This window comes from Anabrus simplex, chromosome 1 (assembly GCF_040414725.1).
Source record: "Anabrus simplex isolate iqAnaSimp1 chromosome 1, ASM4041472v1, whole genome shotgun sequence".
In the NCBI taxonomy this organism is placed as follows: domain Eukaryota; kingdom Metazoa; phylum Arthropoda; class Insecta; order Orthoptera; family Tettigoniidae; genus Anabrus; species Anabrus simplex.
In genome coordinates this window covers 158,997,059-159,017,824 of record NC_090265.1, presented here as the reverse complement: position 1 = coordinate 159,017,824, position 20,766 = coordinate 158,997,059, and the positions used below count along the sequence as shown (strand labels likewise).

Genomic DNA, 20,766 nt, shown 5'->3' with positions numbered 1-20,766 from the left:
TCGCTCGCAGCATGTTCCTCAGCGCTAACCGTCTAATGCAACCGGATTAGTAAACCTCGTTTACGGCCGCATAGAACTAGGCTGGTGTATGTACAGACGTGCACATTAATGGTGTCCCCACATAAACAATCAACACTGCCCCACTCCAGTACTGAAAAGAAGGGGAGAGAGTGAAGGGGTAGTGTTGAAGGCCAATCCAGTACAACACATGGGGGAAGGGAGTGAAGGGGTAGTGTCGAAGGCACAATGACTCACCTTCTCGCTTAACGCATTGCTGCATGGACTACATGCAGACAGCCCGCTACAAGACTTCGTTGTGATCGAAATGGGCACAGTGGCGGATGTATTGAAGTACAGCATTAGGTTACCTACTCGTCCGGCCCCGCGGTGTACGAGGCAACGCGTCCGGCCGCCCCGGTTTCGATTCCCGGCCGGGTCAGGGGGTTTTAATTGTAAAACCCCTGGCCTGGGGACTGCGTGTTTGTGTCGTCCTTAACGTTTCTCACATTCAACACTCAACACTTCCGCAGTTCCAATTGCATGCAGGTTCATATATTGTGCAAGTAGGGGCAAAAGAACTCTATAGGTCGACGCCCCGAACAAATAGCATTTTTTTTTTTTTTTTTTGCTAGTTGCTTTACGTCGCGCCGACACAGATAGGTCTTATGGCGACGATGGGACAGGGAAGGGCTAGGAGTGGGAACGAAGCGGCCGTGGCCTTAATTAAGGTACAGCCCCAGCATTTGCCTGGTGTGAAAATGGGAAACCACGGAAAACCATTTTCAGGGCTGCCGACAGTGGGATTCGAACCTACTATCTCCCGAATACTGGATACTGACCGCACTTAAGCGACTGCAGCTATCGAGCTCGGTCAAATAGCATTTTAACATTAAAAAATTAAAAAGTAACTACTCTGATAATTACAGTATTAAGAGGTAAAGGAGGTTTTTAACCGCAAAGTATTTTATACTAGTTAGGAATATTTTGTAGCTGCGTTATATCGGGTCTACCAATCCTTCTTTACCTCGTTCTTGCCATATTTCTATCCATCTCCAAACTGTCTTAAGACTGCATGGTATTGCTTGTGCTATTGCTTGGGGGACCATGTGAGCCTCCCACATGCCAATAATACGGCCTCGATTCACCTGTGATAGGATAGGAGCCATCTTATTACAATGTTACAGCATAACGCCGGAATACACACACACTGTGTATTCAGCACTACCTGTTCACTCCCTTCCCCTCCTTTTCAGTACTGGGGTGGGGCAGTGTTGATTGTTTATGTAGGGACACCGTTAATGTGCGTGCACTACATTTGCTGTCTGCATAGCGGCAATGGCTAGTGCGTTCAGCAACGAGGAATACACAGACATCATTTTAATCTGTGGAGAATCTGGTGGGAATGCAGACGAAGCTCCAAACAGACGTCTGCCTTCTACACACGTATTTCGCCGAAAAGTATTAGTTTTTGTTTCATACAAACAACTCTTTTATAGAGTGGAATGTCTACACGTGTATACATTAATAAGTTATTAAATTGTCTTTTCTGCACCTTTGGCGTGTTTACAAATGTACCCTGTTAACGTGTGCAGTAAAATGACTGCTATTTGTTTCACAACATCCACAGTACAGCACGTTGTAGCCGTCCTTCGAAAACAAGTGATTAGGCATTCCATCACTATTGCATGCGGGACAATTGTAAGTAGCAAGTACGGCGCTCGCAAGGCGCCTGGTATATAAGAAAACACAAAGGTCCAATAACACTGCCTTGTGGGGCGGCCCTTTTAATCATTACAGGATCAAATAATGCTCCACCTACTCAAATTTTCTGTTGTATATTTTCATTACAAGTTGTCAGTCCATGCATGGTTTTGTAACAAACCTATGATATGCAATATACACTGACTGACAGAGCAAATGCAACACCAAGAAGGAGTGGTCAGAACTTTATGCCAATTGCAGGGTAGACTGACGTCACTGAGGTATGCTCATGATGTGAAATGCGCCGCTGTGCTGCGCACGTAGCGAACGATAAATGGGACACGGCGTTGGCGAATGGCCCACTTCGTACCGTGATTTCTCAGCCGACAGTCATTGTAGAACGTGTTGTCGTGTGCCACAGGACACGTGTATAGCTAAGAATGCTAGGCCGCCGTCAACGGAGGCATTTCCAGCAGACAGACGACTTTACGAGGGGTATGGTGATCGGGCTGAGAAGGGCAGGTTGGTCGCTTCGTCAAATCGCAGCCGATACCCATAGGGATGTGTCCACGGTGCAGCGCCTGTGGCGAAGATGGTTGGCGCAGGGACATGTGGCACGTGCGAGGGGTCCAGGCGCAGCCCGAGTGACGTCAGCACGCGAGGACCGGCGCATCCGCCGCCAAGCGGTGGCAGCCCCGCACGCCACGTCAACCGCCATTCTTCAGCATGTGCAAGACACCCTGGCTGTTCCAATATCGACCAGAACAATTTCCCGTCGATTGGTTGAAGGAGGCCTGCACTCCCGGCGTCCGCTCAGAAGACTACCATTGACTCCACAGCATAGACGTGCACGCCTGGCATGGTGCCGGGCTAAAGCGACTTGGATGAGGGAATGGCGGAACGTCGTGTTCTCCGATGAGTCACGCTTCTGTTCTGTCAGTGATAGTCACCGCAGACGAGTGTGGCGTCGGCGTGGAGAAAGGTCAAATCCGGCAGTAACTGTGGAGCGCCCTACCGCTAGACAACGCGGCATCATGGTTTGGGGCGCTATTGCGTATGATTCCACGTCACCTCTAGTGCGTATTCAAGGCACGTTAAATGCCCACCGCTACGTGCAGCATGTGCTGCGGCCGGTGGCACTCCCGTACCTTCAGGGGCTGCCCAATGCTCTGTTTCAGCAGGATAATGCCCGCCCACACACTGCTCGCATCTCCCAACAGGCTCTACGAGGTGTACAGATGCTTCCGTGGCCAGCGTACTCTCCGGATCTCTCACCAATCGAACACGTGTGGGGTCTCATTGGACGCCGTTTGCAAACTCTGCCCCAGCCTCGTACGGACGACCAACTGTGGCAAATGGTTGACAGAGAATGGAGAACCACCCCTCAGGACACCATCCGCACTCTTATTGACTCTGTACCTCGACGTGTTTCTGCGTGCATCGCCGCTCGCGGTGGTCCTACATCCTACTGAGTCGATGCCGTGCGCATTGTGTAACCTGCATATCGGTTTGAAATAAACATCAATTATTCGTCCGTGCCGTCTCTGTTTTTTCCCCAACTTTCATCCCTTTCGAACCACTCCTTCTTGGTGTTGCATTTGCTCTGTCAGTCAGTGTATGTGTATATATATCGAGAGATATTTTGAAGTTTAAAAGAAAACAGTATTTTTTACTTCTCCTCTAACATGAGTTAAATCAGACACAAGGGGTTTTCATTCTTAGATGTCGATAATTAAAATACTGATAAATTGCATTTGAATAACGAGTCTTAAATTTGACCCCTCGCCCACGTTGATATCTAGGTACCGCTGTCCCCGATAGCAACACCATCAGCAGTCATAAAAATTTCCAGTTTCTCCCGAGAAGCGTACTATGAAGATGTAAAAGTACGGTACCGTAGTTTCCTGTTGCTTTCCTCATCGAATCGGCCGGTGGGACTACACAACTGAATTGTACCCCAAGCCCTCTGAATGCACATACTAGCTGACCCTGCAAGTGACACCGCTCTAATATTCAAGACAGGGAAAATGTATTACTTGCGTCAGCATGCCTTCGTTAATATCAGATTGTGAAAGACAAAGTAGAGATGTATCAAGGAAAGTAACTAGCTTTTCCCAGTCCATATCAGAAGAATCAGTGAACTGTGGAAACGATATTTGACCAGGGATGAAAATCGGCTTGAAATTATGTTTATACAACCATAATTTTCCAAGTTAATAAATTTACTGTCCGTTTCTGTGGTGTAGTGGTTAGCATGATTAGCTACCACCCCCGGAGGCCCGGGTTCGATTCCTGGCTCTGCCACGAAATTTGAAAAGTGGTACGTGGGCTGGAACGGGGTCCACTCAGCCTCTGGAGGTCAACTGAGTAAGAGGTGGGTTCGATTCCAACCTCAGCCATCATCGAAGTGTTTTCCGTGGTTTCTCACTTCTCCTCCAGGCAAATGCCGGGATGGTATCTAACTTAAGGCCACGGCCACTTCCTTCCCTCTTCCTTGTCTATCCCTTCCAATCATCCCATCCCCCCGCAAGGCCCTTGTTCAGCATAGCAGGTGAGGCCGCCTGAGCGAGGTACTGGTCATCCTCCCCAGTTGTATCCTCGACTCAAAGTCTCACGCTTCAGGTCACTGCCCTTGAGGTGGTAGAAGTGGTATCCCTCGCTGAGTCCGTGGGAAAAATCAACCCTGGAGGGCTAAGAGATTAAGAAAGAAAAAAAAGAAAGAAAGAAGAAAGTAATAAATTTACACATTATCTCCTAACGGGTTCTCACGAAGTCCACAACGTAACCCATTACTCGCCACATTCTTGGATTAGAGTAAACAGGATATCTACGTTGATATTCTAAAAAGGAAAATAAGTTGTATACAATTTTAGATATCCGCTTATAACTCCTTTCCTGTCCTCTTAGCCTTCCTCATTTTAAATTATTTCCCTAGTGTTTCTCCCCAAGCTTATCTCTTCAGTAGTTTGCAAAATTTCTTGAATAAAACTCTAAAATGAGGTAGGATAATGATAAAGGATAGATTAAAGGAACACTGTATGATAGGTGAGATGAAAACCTTTCATTATATCTAAATTCACATGATTTTTATTTTATTACAGCACTGATCTTTTTAACAATGATATTATACATATAATACAAAATATATATACTGTAAAATCTATAATGCTTTACACTGGAAGTACATCGATGTCTCTTATGAAACTTCTTGGCATTCTTATCACACATGAATATATTACGAAAATGAAATGACATTAAATATAGCTATGGAATTATGGACTTATCATGATATTGTAATAATAATAATAATAATAATAATAATAATAATAATAATAATAATAATAATAATAATAATATACAGAAGTAACAACACATTTCCACAGGCGACAGTAGACTTTTATACTTAGAGGTGCCAGGAGTTAGGTTAAGTTACATGGCGAGATTTCTCTTTTGTTCACACTTTATTCCTTCGTTAATGGAAATATTATTTTCAGTAACACCATAATAATAAAAACATATGTTATGATTTAAATTTTGTGCATTTCATTCTGAACTAAAGTAGCTGAACTGATTATATATAGATGCTAAAGAGATTTGTTTTATACAATGTTTTTAAAATGTAATGTGTTTTTTCTGAATAACAGCGTATGAAATACTTTATGTAAGGGCACTTCAAAACAATAAGGTAACAAGAGCACACACAGGTGACGTATTCACCTTCGTGTATGAATTTTCCGCCAGGGCTGAAGCATGAATCCGCAGCTTTCCATGCAGCCGTTAGATGGTGCATATGTTGCATCAGACCCTCGCAATATTGGTTAAGAGATGGCTACGCGCACGAGATATGGTCAAACGTGGAAGTGTGTAGCATCATCCGAATGTTGCGTCTGAAGGACACCTCATCAGTAGAAATTCATTGGCAACTTATTGAGATGTACCTTGTGAATGTCATGTCACGGAAACAGATTTTGTGTTGGTGCACTGGGTCCGATAACGTCGCGACGGATGAGCAAGATGAGCAACGATCAGGCCGCTACTGGACCATCCTCCATACAGGCCCGACCTGGTACCCAGTGATTTCCATCTCTTCAGACAGTTGAAGAAGGACCTGGGTGGTAAGCGATTCCACGACGATATGGCCGTTCGTCACGACGAGCCTTCAGGTGGTGGTAGTGACTACTGTTTGAAGAGTACAACTAGGCAACCATCCTCTATTAGCATTAATCAGAGAGAAAAAATTGCAGAGGTCCGGCACTTCGAAAAATGAAGTTATCGGACAAAGAAAGACAAGGGCCACGAAGGGCGTAAAAATGAAAGACTCCATAGGCTTCGCAAACCTAATCCCGCCGGGGTAAGGAAAAAACAATAGTTGATCAAGGGAGGTCGGATAGGAAAGATGAAAGTGATGGGCCTGGAACAAATAAGTGGAAGCAATGCCAGGACTTAGCTAAGTGACTCGTGGTCGCCAACCCACGCTACCGAGATGAGAGCCCCTGGGGCCCCTTTTAGTCACCTCTTATGGAAGACAGGGGATACCGTCGAGGCTTCAGGGATTAGAAATAGAGTTTTTCTTGCCGGCATCGATTTCTTGGTATACCGTTTGAACATGAATGGTGACTATTTTGAATAATAATATGTATAGTGCCTTATTTCTGTGTATTGTTACATCTGCCAGTAAAACAAAGTTTCTCCATGCGAGCCCTTGTCACCTTATTTTTTGAAACTACCTTGTACAAAATTAAATTAATTATGAAAATTCCTCATAATTATTACGATTCTTAATAAGTACAGCTTACATTTTTTTCTCATTCAAATCTGGACGTTCTCCGTACTGCATAATTTATTTAGTATTACACTTATAAGGTCTTATATTCTTCAACTATAACCACTGATATCAAGGGAGGCATTCCTTATGCAACAGGTTTATACAGTCTTAGGGGATGCCCAGGCACCTCTGGTACCTCCCGATGTATGCGTACTATGGTCGTCTGACGAGAATTCGCATGGATGCGAGGGGTAGGTATGGCTTCTGCACATGCGCGAGTCTCAAGTCTCAAGACCTGACAATAAACATCTGTTCCGTCCGCGGTGATTCTTGCGATCTGAGGTGCAGTTGAGAAGTTTAAAAGTGGCAGTGCGATTATGCTTTAGTTACACATTTACTGTAAGCACGGCATAATGAACGGTTTAATAATGAACATGCATCTGTTTATCAGACTAACATTTGTAGTTCAGAGTAGTATTGTTACTCGTGCCATACCTACAAGATGCCGCTACTTCTCGTCAGACGCAGATAGTAATGTACTGTTACTACTGTTTAGAACAAACAAGTTATGACGAAGGTGCTACAAGGGTACTAATAATGGTTTTGTGCGATGATGTTTACTTTCCACGACCACGCTCGCTACTATTCACGCTAGGCTTACGGAATTGAAAGTGTGGAATCAATTTTACAATTACCATAAACTGGTCTAGTGCTGAGGACACTCCTTAGCGGGACAAAAATTTAGAGGAGATAGAAACTTAAAAATAGATTTGTTTTAACATTTTGAGATTTTCTTCCCACAATGTACACATTTCTCGACTAAACTGGAGAGTAATTTTATAAGAAATTAATTCTGAACAAATGTGTAAGTTTAACGGGTTACCATTAATAATTATGCAGTTTTCTACATAACGATTTACGTTACCTAGAGTGAGGTGCTTGTATCACAGTACAGGTACCATCATGTAGATTATTATCGGCACACTTTTTCTGGATAGATTTGTGAACGGGAGTGAGGAGTAATGAGGGAGCTCTCCCGGTTCCGGTAGTGTTGCCAACTGAATGAAAATGAAATCTGAACTGAATCGAGAATATGATCGATTGATATGAAGTTTCTAAACCGTTATTATCTTAAGCCAACAACTGTGTCACACACACACATTATATAACATTTCTCGATGCGAATCTTGTTCCTAGCATGAATTCTATAGTTTGGCTTTGCTGTGTAAACAACAACAGTACTAGTACGTAAAGTGTACGCCAGATGTCGCACAGCGATGCATAAGCGATTCATATTTTGTGTTTCAAAGGTTGCTAGTACGAATCTCGAAGATTGCCGAGGTCGACCTATTCAGCACTAGGGCGTAAATCTATCCAGAAAAAGTGTGCCGATAATACTTACTGTAATGTGTTCTTTCAGTCAAATTAACTGCCTGTCAGGTAGCCTGATATACTTTTTATTTCTCTAATTACAGAGAATATGGAAAATTTGTTTCCTTTCAACTTCTAATATCAGATTGTATGTATTCATTTTTTTCATCCTAACCAAAGAATATTATAATTCTCTTGCCTTGATAACTTCCACTAGGAGTGTCCTACAGATATTCACAGTAAATAAACTAGATCGGAATACTATAAGAAAAAGTAATAATTCCACACTTTTGATTACAAGCACCAAAGAGATACGCAATAAGTACAATGGCCAGTTTAACTATACTACAAATAAAACATCTAACACTCTTTTATCTTGGCTTTCAATTGTTTCTAACGTCATTATGTTTGCTTACAATCGCTCCGAGCACTTTTTGTGACTTAGATTCAAAATAGAATAAGAACTTTAATGAAACATCCACATCAATAATCCACATATTCACTGACTTTTTCTCTAGCCTTAGAGCACCTGATGTTCCAGTTTCACACAAAATTTCACTGGTAAATATGGCGAAAAGATATATGAGGATAGAGGAGAAGAGAAGGTGGAACTGGATTGAATTACAGCTACCGATACTTGAGAAATATTTTACTCAATTACAATTTCAAACAAGTAATCAGTAAAATCACAATTACCGTTATAATTACTTCACGGAATGCCAGTCTTAAGGAAATCATTGATATTTTATTTTTTCACGTGGGGCTGTCTTTATACCAAAGTTAGCAAACAAAAAAATATTATTTCATTTTGTGTTTTGTTAGCATAAATATATTAAATGGCTATCAGCACTAAATATGACACTTTGAAAATTTCAATATGATTATTTTCCATACTTCTTATTTTAGTTAGTGACTTCTGGCATTTCTGAAAATACGCTCTACAGAGGCACTTGAAGGAATGCATGTGTTTCATTTAAAGAACATTCCCAGTAGTGTACGATATTTTAGGTTAGGTTTGATGGCTTTGGAAGTACTGGAGTGGTAAGAATGTACCTCGTCTAGCAGTAGCAGCGATTAGCGGGGGCGAGGGTTGTCAGTCGCCTACCCACTTTTTGGAGACGGACGATGACCTTAGATGATACGTTACTTTAAACAACAAGCATCATCATTAACTTTTGGGGGAAAATATTACATTTTTATTCCATTTTAGCCGGCTTAAACTAGGAATTATAGGAATTATTAAAAAAAGCCATTTGTATAAGCCCTGTTGTCTTATGAGATCACTCTTTTCTTTATTTCCTTTAATAATTACAAAAATTATTAGCGGAAATTCGCAAAAAAATGCCCTTCGTCTCGGCTAACCGATTTGTATAGCGCTACAGCAAATATGGAGACTTTGCATGTGGTGTGAGGAAGGGTACTAAGGTTATATTTTTTTGCTAACGTCATAGACAATGAGGTATGATTCATCACCTTGCCGCGTGCATTCGTCAGTCTGGCAGTCTCTTTAGTGTCTGTTAGTTTTTTAGTGTATAATCAAATACTAAATGATCTGAATTCTATAACCACGCCGTATTTCATTTGAATTGTAATAAATGTGTAATATTGTTCCTTTGACGAAAGTTGCATTGTATAGTATTAAATCTGTTTCCTTACGATATACTGTATAACAACTACAATGTTATTTCAGGAAGTAAATTAGGGGTAAAAATTACGTTTTGTAAAACAATTACTAATTACAATTACAACAACAATTACTAACTTTTACTTTCAAATGTTCGTTAAAAATAATTCGGTTACTTTTACTTAATTATTTCCCACTCTGGTCATGTATAATGCCTATACGAATAAGCAGCTTGGGGAGAAAAAGAAAAGCATTAAAGTTCCTTAGGCTTTTCCCACCATTAAATTACCAGCGTTTCGCCCCAGAATAGCAGTGGGTTTCGGGAGAGTTGAGGAGTCAAAATCCCTTTTATATACGCAGGAACGATCATTCACGTACAGTAAAAGGAAGACTACAGAAAATGAAATGGCAATCCACAGCCTGTTTCCAGTCATTCGATCGGGTCAGGAATAAAATGAATGAAACCCCCAATCTGGCGGCGAGGATAGGAAATGAGCCGGCTGCCGAAGACTGTCGCACTTCTCTGAGGCATTGATTAATGACTGACAGATGAAATGATATCGGACAGTGTTGTTGGAATGAAAGATGACAGGTAAAACTGGACTGCCCAGAGATAAACCTGTCCCGCCTTCGCTTTGTCCAGATCATTCAACTCACAGATTGCCCGTTGGAGATAATCGTGCCATCCTGGACTATCTTACAATCCTGGAATGATGTGAATTTCAGTATAGGAATAAATACCTAACGGTCCATACAGCGCTTGTTCAGTTTCACATTAACCCATAACTCTGGTATGGAAATCAATTTTTTCTAACACATCAGATGCTCTAAGTCTAAGAAAATACTTACTGTACCTTCAGATCCCTGAAACATATGTTGATAGTAACATTTCGTAAAGTAGTCTATCTCTCCTCTTCATCAACTTTAAATCTGCGTCGTAATGACGATAACTGTTCATTGTTCGATATTTTCTAATCTGTGATGTCGGACCATTCTATATGAGAGGAAACATACTTGGTGAGCACTGAAGGAAATACTACATTGGATACAATCTTGATTCTGGAGAAAATCGATGTGTTTCCCACCAATGCACCGTTTCTAAAAGCAACGGAGGGAAACTTTATCACAGTTTGTAGAAAAGTGAACCCATTCTGTCAGACGACCCGCAGCAAATAGGCTCCAAGAAGACAAAGTGCCAACGCCAACCACGACACTCCCAGGCATCCAGCAGCACCCCCTGTAACACAAGATTCGGAGTTAGGTGTTTTAGTGCTGCGTTTAGACGGTGCATCGTTTCTTGCTACTAAACAAGAGGGACGCGGCTACAGGCAGACTGAAGCAGGCAGCGCTACATACATTCATGTTGAGTGCAAGTAGTTATAAGTGCTCCCCGTACGGAATGGAGATCTCCGTGCCTCATTTTGTGAAACAAGAGCTTTGTACTACTACTGCTGTAGCACTCGGCACGTACGGCTGTACATAAAAAATGAAAACCTACAACCTGTTTTTCAGTCACTGACCGGGTCAGGGATGGGATGGATGAAGCCCCCAATTTGCGGCGAGGATAAGAATTGTGCCGGCTACCGAGGCCTGTTGCACTCCTCAGGGACAATGATTAATGATTGACAGATGAAATGAAAGGATGGTGGAGAGTGTTGCTGGAATGAAATATGACAGGGAAAACCGGAGTACTCGGAGAAAAACCTGTCCCGCCTCCGCTTTGTACGGCACAAATCTCACATGAAGTGACCGGGATATGAACCACGGTATCCAGCGGTGAGAGGCCGGCGCGCTGCCGCCTGAACCACTGAGACTCACGGCTATACATTAAAAAGCAAATATCGCTTTTGGAGTTAGCCTGGTTTAAATAATTCAGCTCCCTTCTTGAAATTTGCCATTACTTGTCTGGCTGAAGTAAAATCACGCTGTAATAATACACACAAGCAAATATATTACATGTACATATGCTGTTAGTCAATAAGAAGAAACAAAGGCTAAGTCTGCAAACCGTACGAAGTCGTGACAAGACAAGGTTAGGTTAAGTTAGGTTGTTAAAGACATTTCCTTCCGTTTCAACCGAACTGATCTTTATAGAGGACGTAACATTGCTTTCCTTTTCGGAGGAGTTCTTGCAGATTTTTCTTGCTTCTTAGACATCCCGGTTGAATTCTAGGCCTATATATACGAAATGAACAAAATAAGACCGTATAATTAAAATGCTGCGTTCACCATTTAACACCAACTACGTTATTAAATGTATCATTCAAACATGCCAGAATTCTATTTTACCCAGTATTACCCAAATTGATTTACAACCCTACAGAAAAAGGAAATATGCTTCACTTATAGCCGCAAATGTAGTAGCAATAGTGATTTACATAACGAGGCAGTGGCAATACATAATCTCGCAAGTCACGAAAAACTCATGACTACATAGTGCAAACCTGCAAGATTAACAGTAACTGTAAGACATCGTATCGGCAAGTAGGGTCCCTAAACTGTACGGTTAGCGACACTGAAGCAAACCCAACAGTTAGAAAATAACTATAAATCACTACCTTCAGTATTAATACGGGAGAGAGAGTAAGGTTGTACCTTAGTGTATGCGCTTACATGGCAGGGTCTATGCTACTACTTTTTTTCCATGGAGAAGGTGAGGGGGTTGGCGGCCGTGGACTATACGAGGGAACTGTCCCGGCACTGCAGCAGAATGGAAAACCACGGAAAAGCATTCTCAGGTCAGCCGACGGTAGCGACTAGGCCCTCTCTGTCTCTCGAATGCAGAGGTGTAGAGCTGTGGCGATCCGTCCTCTGCTCGGTTGGTCGGGAGGAGTGCAGAGCTGTTGGACAGCGGACCAGCCGTGGCCACCTGTAGTCCGAAGCCTACACTGCAACCGCCGCCGATGCGTGCTTTGTTTGCGGTTAAAGTTAGATTTAAAGTTTGCTTGTGATTTAAGTTAAGGTATAAAGTAAATGTAAACTTGCATCCGACACGTATTTTATATTTAAATATGGAGACTGATTTTTAAGATATATATCGTACATGAATTCTAGGAATCACCAGAGGCTAAAAATCGGAAAGTCAGAGCTAAATCCGTTCTTATCACTGTAACATCCTATATTAGATTCTGTTTCTTTATGTAAGTTATGGTCTAATCAACTGTAATTGTTCCACAAAATAACTTGCAGACATTCTTGTAAATAAATGAATAAATGGCAGTTATCGGTTCCTTTTTTATAACTTGCTGTACGTCACACAGATACAGATAGGTCTTATGGCGACGATGAGATAGGAAAAGGCTAGGAGTATAAAGGAATTTTTTAATTATATTTTCGATCGTTTTCGATCACGTTTTCGTTTGCTTTCAATGATTATGATAAAGGTGGCAGCGACACCCACACACTGGAGTGATTTAGAGTACATTTTACCCTACTACTGTATGCGTCTCTCATCATGTGGACGTAATGGGGCATGTTACTTTTGCTGCAGTGTTGTACACGGAGAGGTACGAAAAGATGCACCGTCTGAACGTGACGTAATGGGATAAACAATTAAATAGCCATCCCCAATTAACTGTTATCAAGAGAGAGAAAGGAAGAGGTCTGGCCATTTGAAGAATGGACGTAAGAAAGGGAAGGGCCACAAAGCTTGCGAAAATGGAGGAATCTCTCGACCTCGCAAACCTAACACTACTGGGGTAGGAAGAAAAAAAGAGTGGTCAGATAGGAAAGATAAACGCAAGGAGTCTAACACAAATAAATGCCTATTTCTTACAACTTGCTTTAAGTCGCACTGACACAGATAGGTTTTATGGCGACGATGGGATGGGAAAGGGCCATGAGTGAGAAGGAAGCGTATGTAGCCTTAATTAAGGTACAACCCCAGCATTTTCCTGGTGTGAAAATGGGAAACCACGGAAAACCACAATCAGGACTGCCGACAGTGGGGTTTGAACCCACTGACTCCCGAATGCAAGCTCACAGCTGTGCGCCCCTAACCGAACGGCCAACTTGCTTGGTACAAATAAATGAAAGGAATAGGCCTATCGCTCTCAGTTACAGGCACAATAATCTCAACTCCCAATGCATGCTCCTTGTTGAGAAACCCCATTTTAATAGTCTATTGCAGCTCCTTTTGCAAATCAGTGGTAGAATGTCGGCATCTGAATCCGAAGACCGCGGATTCAAACCCGACAGAGGTATACGGACAAAGACGTCCATTCAAGGACAATGTATATTTGTTTATAAAGTTTTGGTTCTAGGGAATTGTTGACTGCTTCAGAGAGACCTCGATACGTCATATTTCATCGGAGTGTTGTTAATAAGCTACATTTTAAATACCGAGCGAGCTTACGCGCAGTTTGGATCATGTAGCTGTGAGCTTGCATTCGGGAGATAGTGAATTCGTTCCTAATCTTTGCGTCGCCAAAAACCTTCGATGTGCTAGTGCGACGGCAAACCACTATAATAATAATAATAATAATAATAATAATAATAATAATAATAATAATAATAATAACAATAATAATAATAATAATAATAATAATAATAATAATAATAATAATAATAATAATAATAATAATAATAATATTTTAAATGCTATTTGTTCGGGGCGTCGACCTATAGAGATCTTTTGTCCCTACTTGCACCATATGATGTGAACCTGCGTGTAATTGAAATTGCGGAAGAGTAGAGTGTTGAATGTGAGGAAAGGAACGTTAAGGACGACAGAAAAATCCAGTCCCCAGACTAGGGATATTTATCATTTACAATCAAAAACCCCCTGACCCGGTCAGGGATCGAACCCAGGGCTGCCGGGTGATAGGCGGACGCGTTGCCCCTACATCGCGGGGCCGATAATAATAACATATATTATATATAACATATATTATTATTATTATTATTATTATTATTATTATTATTATTATTATTATTATTATTATTATTGGACCCGCGCTGCTCCGCAGAATTCCTTATAAATCGGTCAGGTAACTCGCCTTGATATGCCTGCCGCACTCATATTGTTCTGCCTGCCCTTTTCAGTCGTTTTATGAACATTTAATACAGATAATATAGTTTATAACACTTCTTTTCATACAATATTTCCTGCGTTTCGACCATTCGGCGATATCTGGATCTTAACATTTTCAAACGATAGTGCAACATACAATTGGCCGTGGCTGAATACTGGTTAGGGTAAGTACACGTTTTCAAGAGTTTGTCCCTGCGCTTTATTAATGGTCATGCAGAAGGCTAGTCGACTTGATACCTTCTCGTCTGTACGTAGAGATCGGGCCAGGTAGGAAGACATCTGGGAGCGCGTGCGCACTTTGGACTATCTCGCGTAGCGTATCCCCTCCTAACAGAGCTCCTGCTACAAGGACAGCGCAGTGCATAAGTTTACACTCAGCTGCCGCGCTCTGCTTTCTAATTTCCCGTTGAGTAGTAACTTCGATCATTAGGATATCATCAGAAAAAAGCTAAGACTAACAAGCGCATCCTAATGGAAAAACATGACATAAAATACAAAAGGTTTGTTTATTAAAAAAATGCCCAGTATCGGGCGGAGGATAGTTGTACATTCTGGCGGTGCAATGGGTTCCATCGAGAACTGTCTGCTAATCTGGAAGTCTGGCAGCAAAAGTGGCGACTACCATGAAGACATGAATAGTGACTTCTTTTTTTAAGAGTACCGGTATGAAAGATAACTTCCACCTCGCAGTGTTCTCGTAATTGACTACGCGTCATATCACAACAAGGAAGTAGATCGTGCTCCAACCTCCAGCTCTCGGAAAGTGACGATGATCTGGCTAGTGAATAGGAACATTCCACGCCGTGAGACGATGAACAAACACGAGCTTTATGAGCTTATCAAATTGCACAAGCCGGCACACAAAACCTACGTCCTAGATTAAATCATGGAACAGTACGGACACTCGGTAATTCGACTGCCCCCACATCACCCTGAATTAAACAGTATTAAAATAATGTGGGCAAAAGTGAAGAACTGGGTAGCTTCTCACAACGTCACCTTCACTATTGACGACGTAGAGAAACTCACTTGACAGAAATTCGTGTCAATATCCGCCGATGACTGGAACATAAGGGATGGGGAACATTTTAAAGACATTTGGAGTCCTTTGCGATCCAGCTGGGAGCCGACGACACGTCATCCGGTGAGGACGACAGAAATGCTGACGGAGGACTCAGTGGAACTGAAGAGATGTAGTGGACATAACAAAACAAGAATGTGCTCATTTGTGAATAATTATAGTGTCATTATTTTATTACTTCTAGTGCCATTTAAGTTATCTTCGTATACATACGTTGTTACTCAGCATATGTAGACCCTTTATGGTGTTTCCTTTTATGAATTATATTTTGTTTCTGTACCTGAGAACAATTATATAATCATACATGTCATATCGTTAAGTCACATTTCTTATTTTACAACAAAACATTGGCATTAAGGAGCTAGGGACAAACGATCATATAGTCTAACACTGCTTTCTCGCCTTAAAACAAAAGTATTTCTTCTTCTTCTTCTTCTTCTTCTTCTTATTATTATTATTATTATTATTATTATTATTTCTTAATCTGCTTACCCTCCAGGGTCGGTTTTTCCTCGGACTCAGCGAGGGATCCCACCTCTACCGCCTCAAGGGCAGTATCCTGTAGCGTGAGACATTGGGTCGGTGGATACAACTGGGGAGAATGACCACTACCTCGCCCAGGCGGCCTCACCTGCTAATGTGAACAGGGGCCTTGATGGGGGATGGGAAGAGTGGAAGGGATAGACAAGGAAGAGGGAAGGAAGCAGCCGTGGCCTTAAGTTGGGTACCATCCCGACATTTGCCTGGAGAAGAAGTGGGAAACCACGGAAAACCACTTCCACGATAGCTAAGGTGGGAATCGAACCCACCTCTACTCAGTTGACCTCCAGGCTGAGTGGACCCCGTTCCAGCCCTGGTACCACTTTTCAAATTTCGTGGCAGATCCCGGAATCGAACCCGGGCCTCCGGGGGTGGCAGCTAATCACGCTACCCACTACACCACAAAGGCGGATATTTTTTTAAATTATTATTATTATTATTATTATTATTATTATTATTATTATTATTATTATTATTATTATTATTATTATCGAGTTATTTTATATGACGCGGCTTAGGTTATGAAGGCTGGTGTTATAGCAAACCATATTCTACACTGTACATTTACAGCGTCGTAAAGTTAATTTTAAATCAAATTATAATTTAAAAATAAGGACTACGCAAATTGATACACGGAAAGGATTTTGACAGCTAATGTAATAAGAGGTTAAATTATGTTCTAACTCCTTCAATCTATCTGTCATCTCTAACACTTCTAAATGCATTCATTTCGGCTAGGTATGTGTGTTATTTTCAGCCGGAAGGGAATTCCACTAACTGAAAATCTGCGGAGTGTTACATGCCAGTTATAACAAATATTTCGGATCAACTGTACGTCGCCACAACACTGAGCGAGAAGGGGAAGTCAGCGTTAACGCTTCCCCTTCTCGCTCAGTGTTGTGGCGACGTACAGTTGACCCGAAATATTTGTTATAACTGACATGTAACATTCCGCAGATTTTCAGATCGTGGAATTCCCTTCCGGCTGTAAATTACCGACATACCAAGCCGAAATGAATGCATTTAGAAGTGTTACAGATGACAGATAGATTGAAGGAGTTTCAACATAATTTAACCTCTCATTACAGTAGCTGTCAAAATCGTTTCCGTGTATCAATTTGCGTAGTCCTTATTTTTAAATTATAATTGGATGTAAAATTAACTTTACGACGCTGTAGATGTACAGTGTAGAATATGGTTTGCAATAACAGCAGGCTTCATAACCTGAGCCACGTCATGTAAAATAATTCGATAATAAATAATAATAATAATAATAATAATAATAATAATAATAATAATAATAATAATAATAATAATAATAATAAGCTACAAGAAAATTGAAAAACTCTCAGAAACTATGCGAAGAAGGAGGATAAACTTTTATGGTCATCTTCTCCTCAGAATGAACGCTATGATTAACCGAACAAATTTTGACTTCGTCCGTAACCCGAAACAAAACCGAACTGGTTTAAAGAAACTGAAAAAGACATGGTAGAATTAAAAATTACAGAAAATTCACTATTCGGTCGAACAGCTAAAGTAATAACTAAAGAAGAAAAAACGTTCTAAAACAAATCTACATTAAAACCCAAATCTATTATCTCGGAAGACGAGAAGAAACGAAGGTCAGAAAGAATGAAGAAATACTGGGCACTAAGAAAGGAACAACACACAGAGAAAGAATTGATTCAACATACCCCAAAGAGGGTGAAACGAAATAATAATAATAATAATAATAATAATAATAATAATAATAATAATAATAATTATTATTATTATTATAATAATAATAATAATAATAATAATAATAATAATTTATTATTTGATTCGTTGTGCCCAGCTGTAGAGCGCGTTTGAACTTATTTTGCACAATGTTTCTTCTTCTTTTCTTCCCAATATCTCTTCATTTTTTCACTGTGTTCCTTTCTGCGTGTTTCTGTCCAGCCTGTATTTTTTCTTGTTGGTTTCTCTGCAAATTTATGTTTGTTTACTAAGCTTCTAAATTTCATTCTATCTTGAATGGTTTCGTCCTCAATAATAATAATAATAATAATAATAATAATAATAATAAATATATTAAAAATTTATGAAAACTAAAGTCAGTCAGTCCGGTCATTCTATCCGGTCTATTTCCTTTATTCTTTTTTAACTGAAAGGTATTCATGCACAGATTTGTCATTAGGTACTATAAATCACTTAACTTCCGCCTTCCTCAAATTATTTGATTTTTTTCAATTTTTTGTCTCTTTGAAGCAATGATATCTTTGGTTCTAATTGAGGTACGGAGTTCGTTTTGGCCCAAAAACACTCAGTGGATCAACCTCTTTCATTTCAGCTCTTAATTATTCAAATTGGTTGATTCTGAGGAAAGTTACGAGTGCACATTCAATTTGACGTCTCATTTGTTCAACATTTGTTCTCAGGTACAGAAACAACATCGAAGAATTTGCTTGACACTAGTATTGGATCCTTTGAACTTTAAGTCTTTACCTAACTTTGCACGAATTTTTGAAACTGTAGGTAAACATTTTTTCATCTAAATAAAAATTGCTAGCAGTATGACGTACGGCACCTTCGTCAAAGTCGTCCAATCCAGTAATATTCTCGGTGCGCATTCTATTTTTGTTTGGTGTTTCAAACAGACTATCCATAGGTTTTCCTAATTCTTTCGTTTTTCGCTCTTAATCCGTAATCCGTACCAAAGAACTTTCTGACACTCCAACAGCTGCTGCTACTCTTTCCTGCACTTTTTTACAATCTATCACGAACTTTTCTTCCATTGCCTCCCTTTCCATAAAGTCTATAACGTTCAAGATTGCTGCACGAGTCTGACTCTTTAACACCTTACGATGCACGCTACTTTTAACGCCTTCCATACTGTCACAGATAGGCCTAACGTACACCACCACTAACCACAGTTACTACTCAACGGGAAATTAGAAAGCAGAGTGCGGCAGCTGAGTGTAAACTTATGCACTGAGCTGTCCTTGTAGCAGGAGCTCTGTTAGGAGGGGATACGCTACGCGAGACAGTCCAAAGTGCGCATGCGCTCCCAGATGTCTTCCTACCTGGCCCGATCTTTACGTAGACTGTGTTTCTCTTAGCCGCATGTAAATTATTAGGAACGTTCTGCCATCTGTTGAGTATATTCAGAAGCTGGGGAAGGTTGGAGAACCAAAGAGCATCCAGCAGAGAATAGTATTCTTCCATCATCAAGGGAAGTGTATACTCTGGATTTACAGGTAGTAATCAAACATGGCTGCATGCAATCACATTACTAAGGATGGAAATCACACATATCAGAATATTAACGAAAGTGACAGTTGCTTAGCAACCGCTTATTACAGAATGTATTGCGTGTTAGGGTAAGCCTTCCCCTGCAATTATTGGAGTGATCATTTTATGATTTGATTTTATCATTACTCAAAGCTGGGTGAACTTAGACACCTAACCATGTCTCATGATTCACCGGCGGGTGATACCGGAGAGATTAAAACAAAAATGAAGCAAATCGTTCTAGTAGAACGGCTGGACGGATTTGCCAAAGCTGTTCCTTTTTAGTAAACTCTTTTAGTATATACCAAACCCAAACCCCATGGTACTACAGCCCTTGAAGGGCCTTGGCCTACCAAGCGACCGCTGCTCATCCCGAAGGCCTGCAGATTGCGAGGTGTCGTGTGGTCAGCACGACGAATCCTCTCGGCCGTTATTCTTGGCTTTCGAGACCGGGGCCGCTATCTCACCATCAGATAGCTCCTCAATTCTAATCACGTAGGTTGAGTGGACCTCGAACCATCCCTCAGGTCCTGGTAAAAATCCCTGACCTAGCCGGGTATCGAACCCGGGGCCTCGGGGTAAGAGCCAGGCACGCTACCCCTACACCACGGGGCCGGCTCTTTTAGTATATAGATAATAAAAATTCTTCTTCTGCCGCTTTTCCCACGCGTGTGGGGTCGCGGGTGCGAACTGTGTCGCACATGTGGATTTGGCCCTGTTTTACGGTCGAATGCGTTTCCTGACGCCAACCCTATCTGGAGGCATGTAATAACTATTGCGTATTTCTATGATGGTTGCTAGTGTGGTGTGTTGTGTTGTGTGAATATGAGGAGGAGAGTGTTGGGATAAACACAAATACCCTGTCCCCGAGCCAGAAGAATTAATCAGGCGCGATTCAAATCCCCGACCCGGCCGGGAATCGAACGCGGGACCCTCTGAACCGAAGGCCTCAACGCTGACCATTCAGCCAAGGAGTTGGAAAATAATAATAATAATAATAATAATAATAATAATAATAATAATAATAATAATAATAATAATAATAATAATAATAATAATAATCAAAACAACAGAAAAAGTTTCAAACATTGACATTGACATTAAGAAAAGACGAATGAAATTCTTTGGACACCTCACAAGATTACCAGAAAATCGACTGTCAAAAAGAATATTAAATTATGTTAGCTCACTTAAGAATTCAACACCTTGGCTGGACGAACTTCGAAAGGACCTCAAAAACGCAAACATATGTGCAACAGACATTTTAGAAAGAGACACCTTCAGACACAAAGTCAACAAGTGGGAAGTTACATCAGAGCAACCAAAGCAAAAACAGTGCAGACCGAAATGGTCGGAAGAACGTAAACAAGCCTTCT

At 41.1% G+C, this 20,766-nt stretch overlaps 1 protein-coding gene across 2 annotated transcripts in view; it reads right to left on the bottom strand.

Annotated features, from left to right (window-relative positions):
• LOC136863372 (uncharacterized) overlaps window positions 1-20,766 on the bottom strand; it is a 444,827-nt gene that overhangs the window by 58,790 nt on the left and 365,271 nt on the right. The window contains exon 4 of one of the 2 annotated variants that reach the window (XM_067139776.2): window positions 10,387-10,698. The exons of the other annotated variant lie outside the window; for it this stretch is intronic. Within the exon in view, the coding sequence (XP_066995877.1) occupies window positions 10,616-10,698 (83 nt within the window). The 3' untranslated portion in view covers window positions 10,387-10,615. Of the gene's footprint in view, window positions 1-10,386; window positions 10,699-20,766 lie in introns of those variants that run through there. 2 annotated transcript variants of the gene reach the window in all.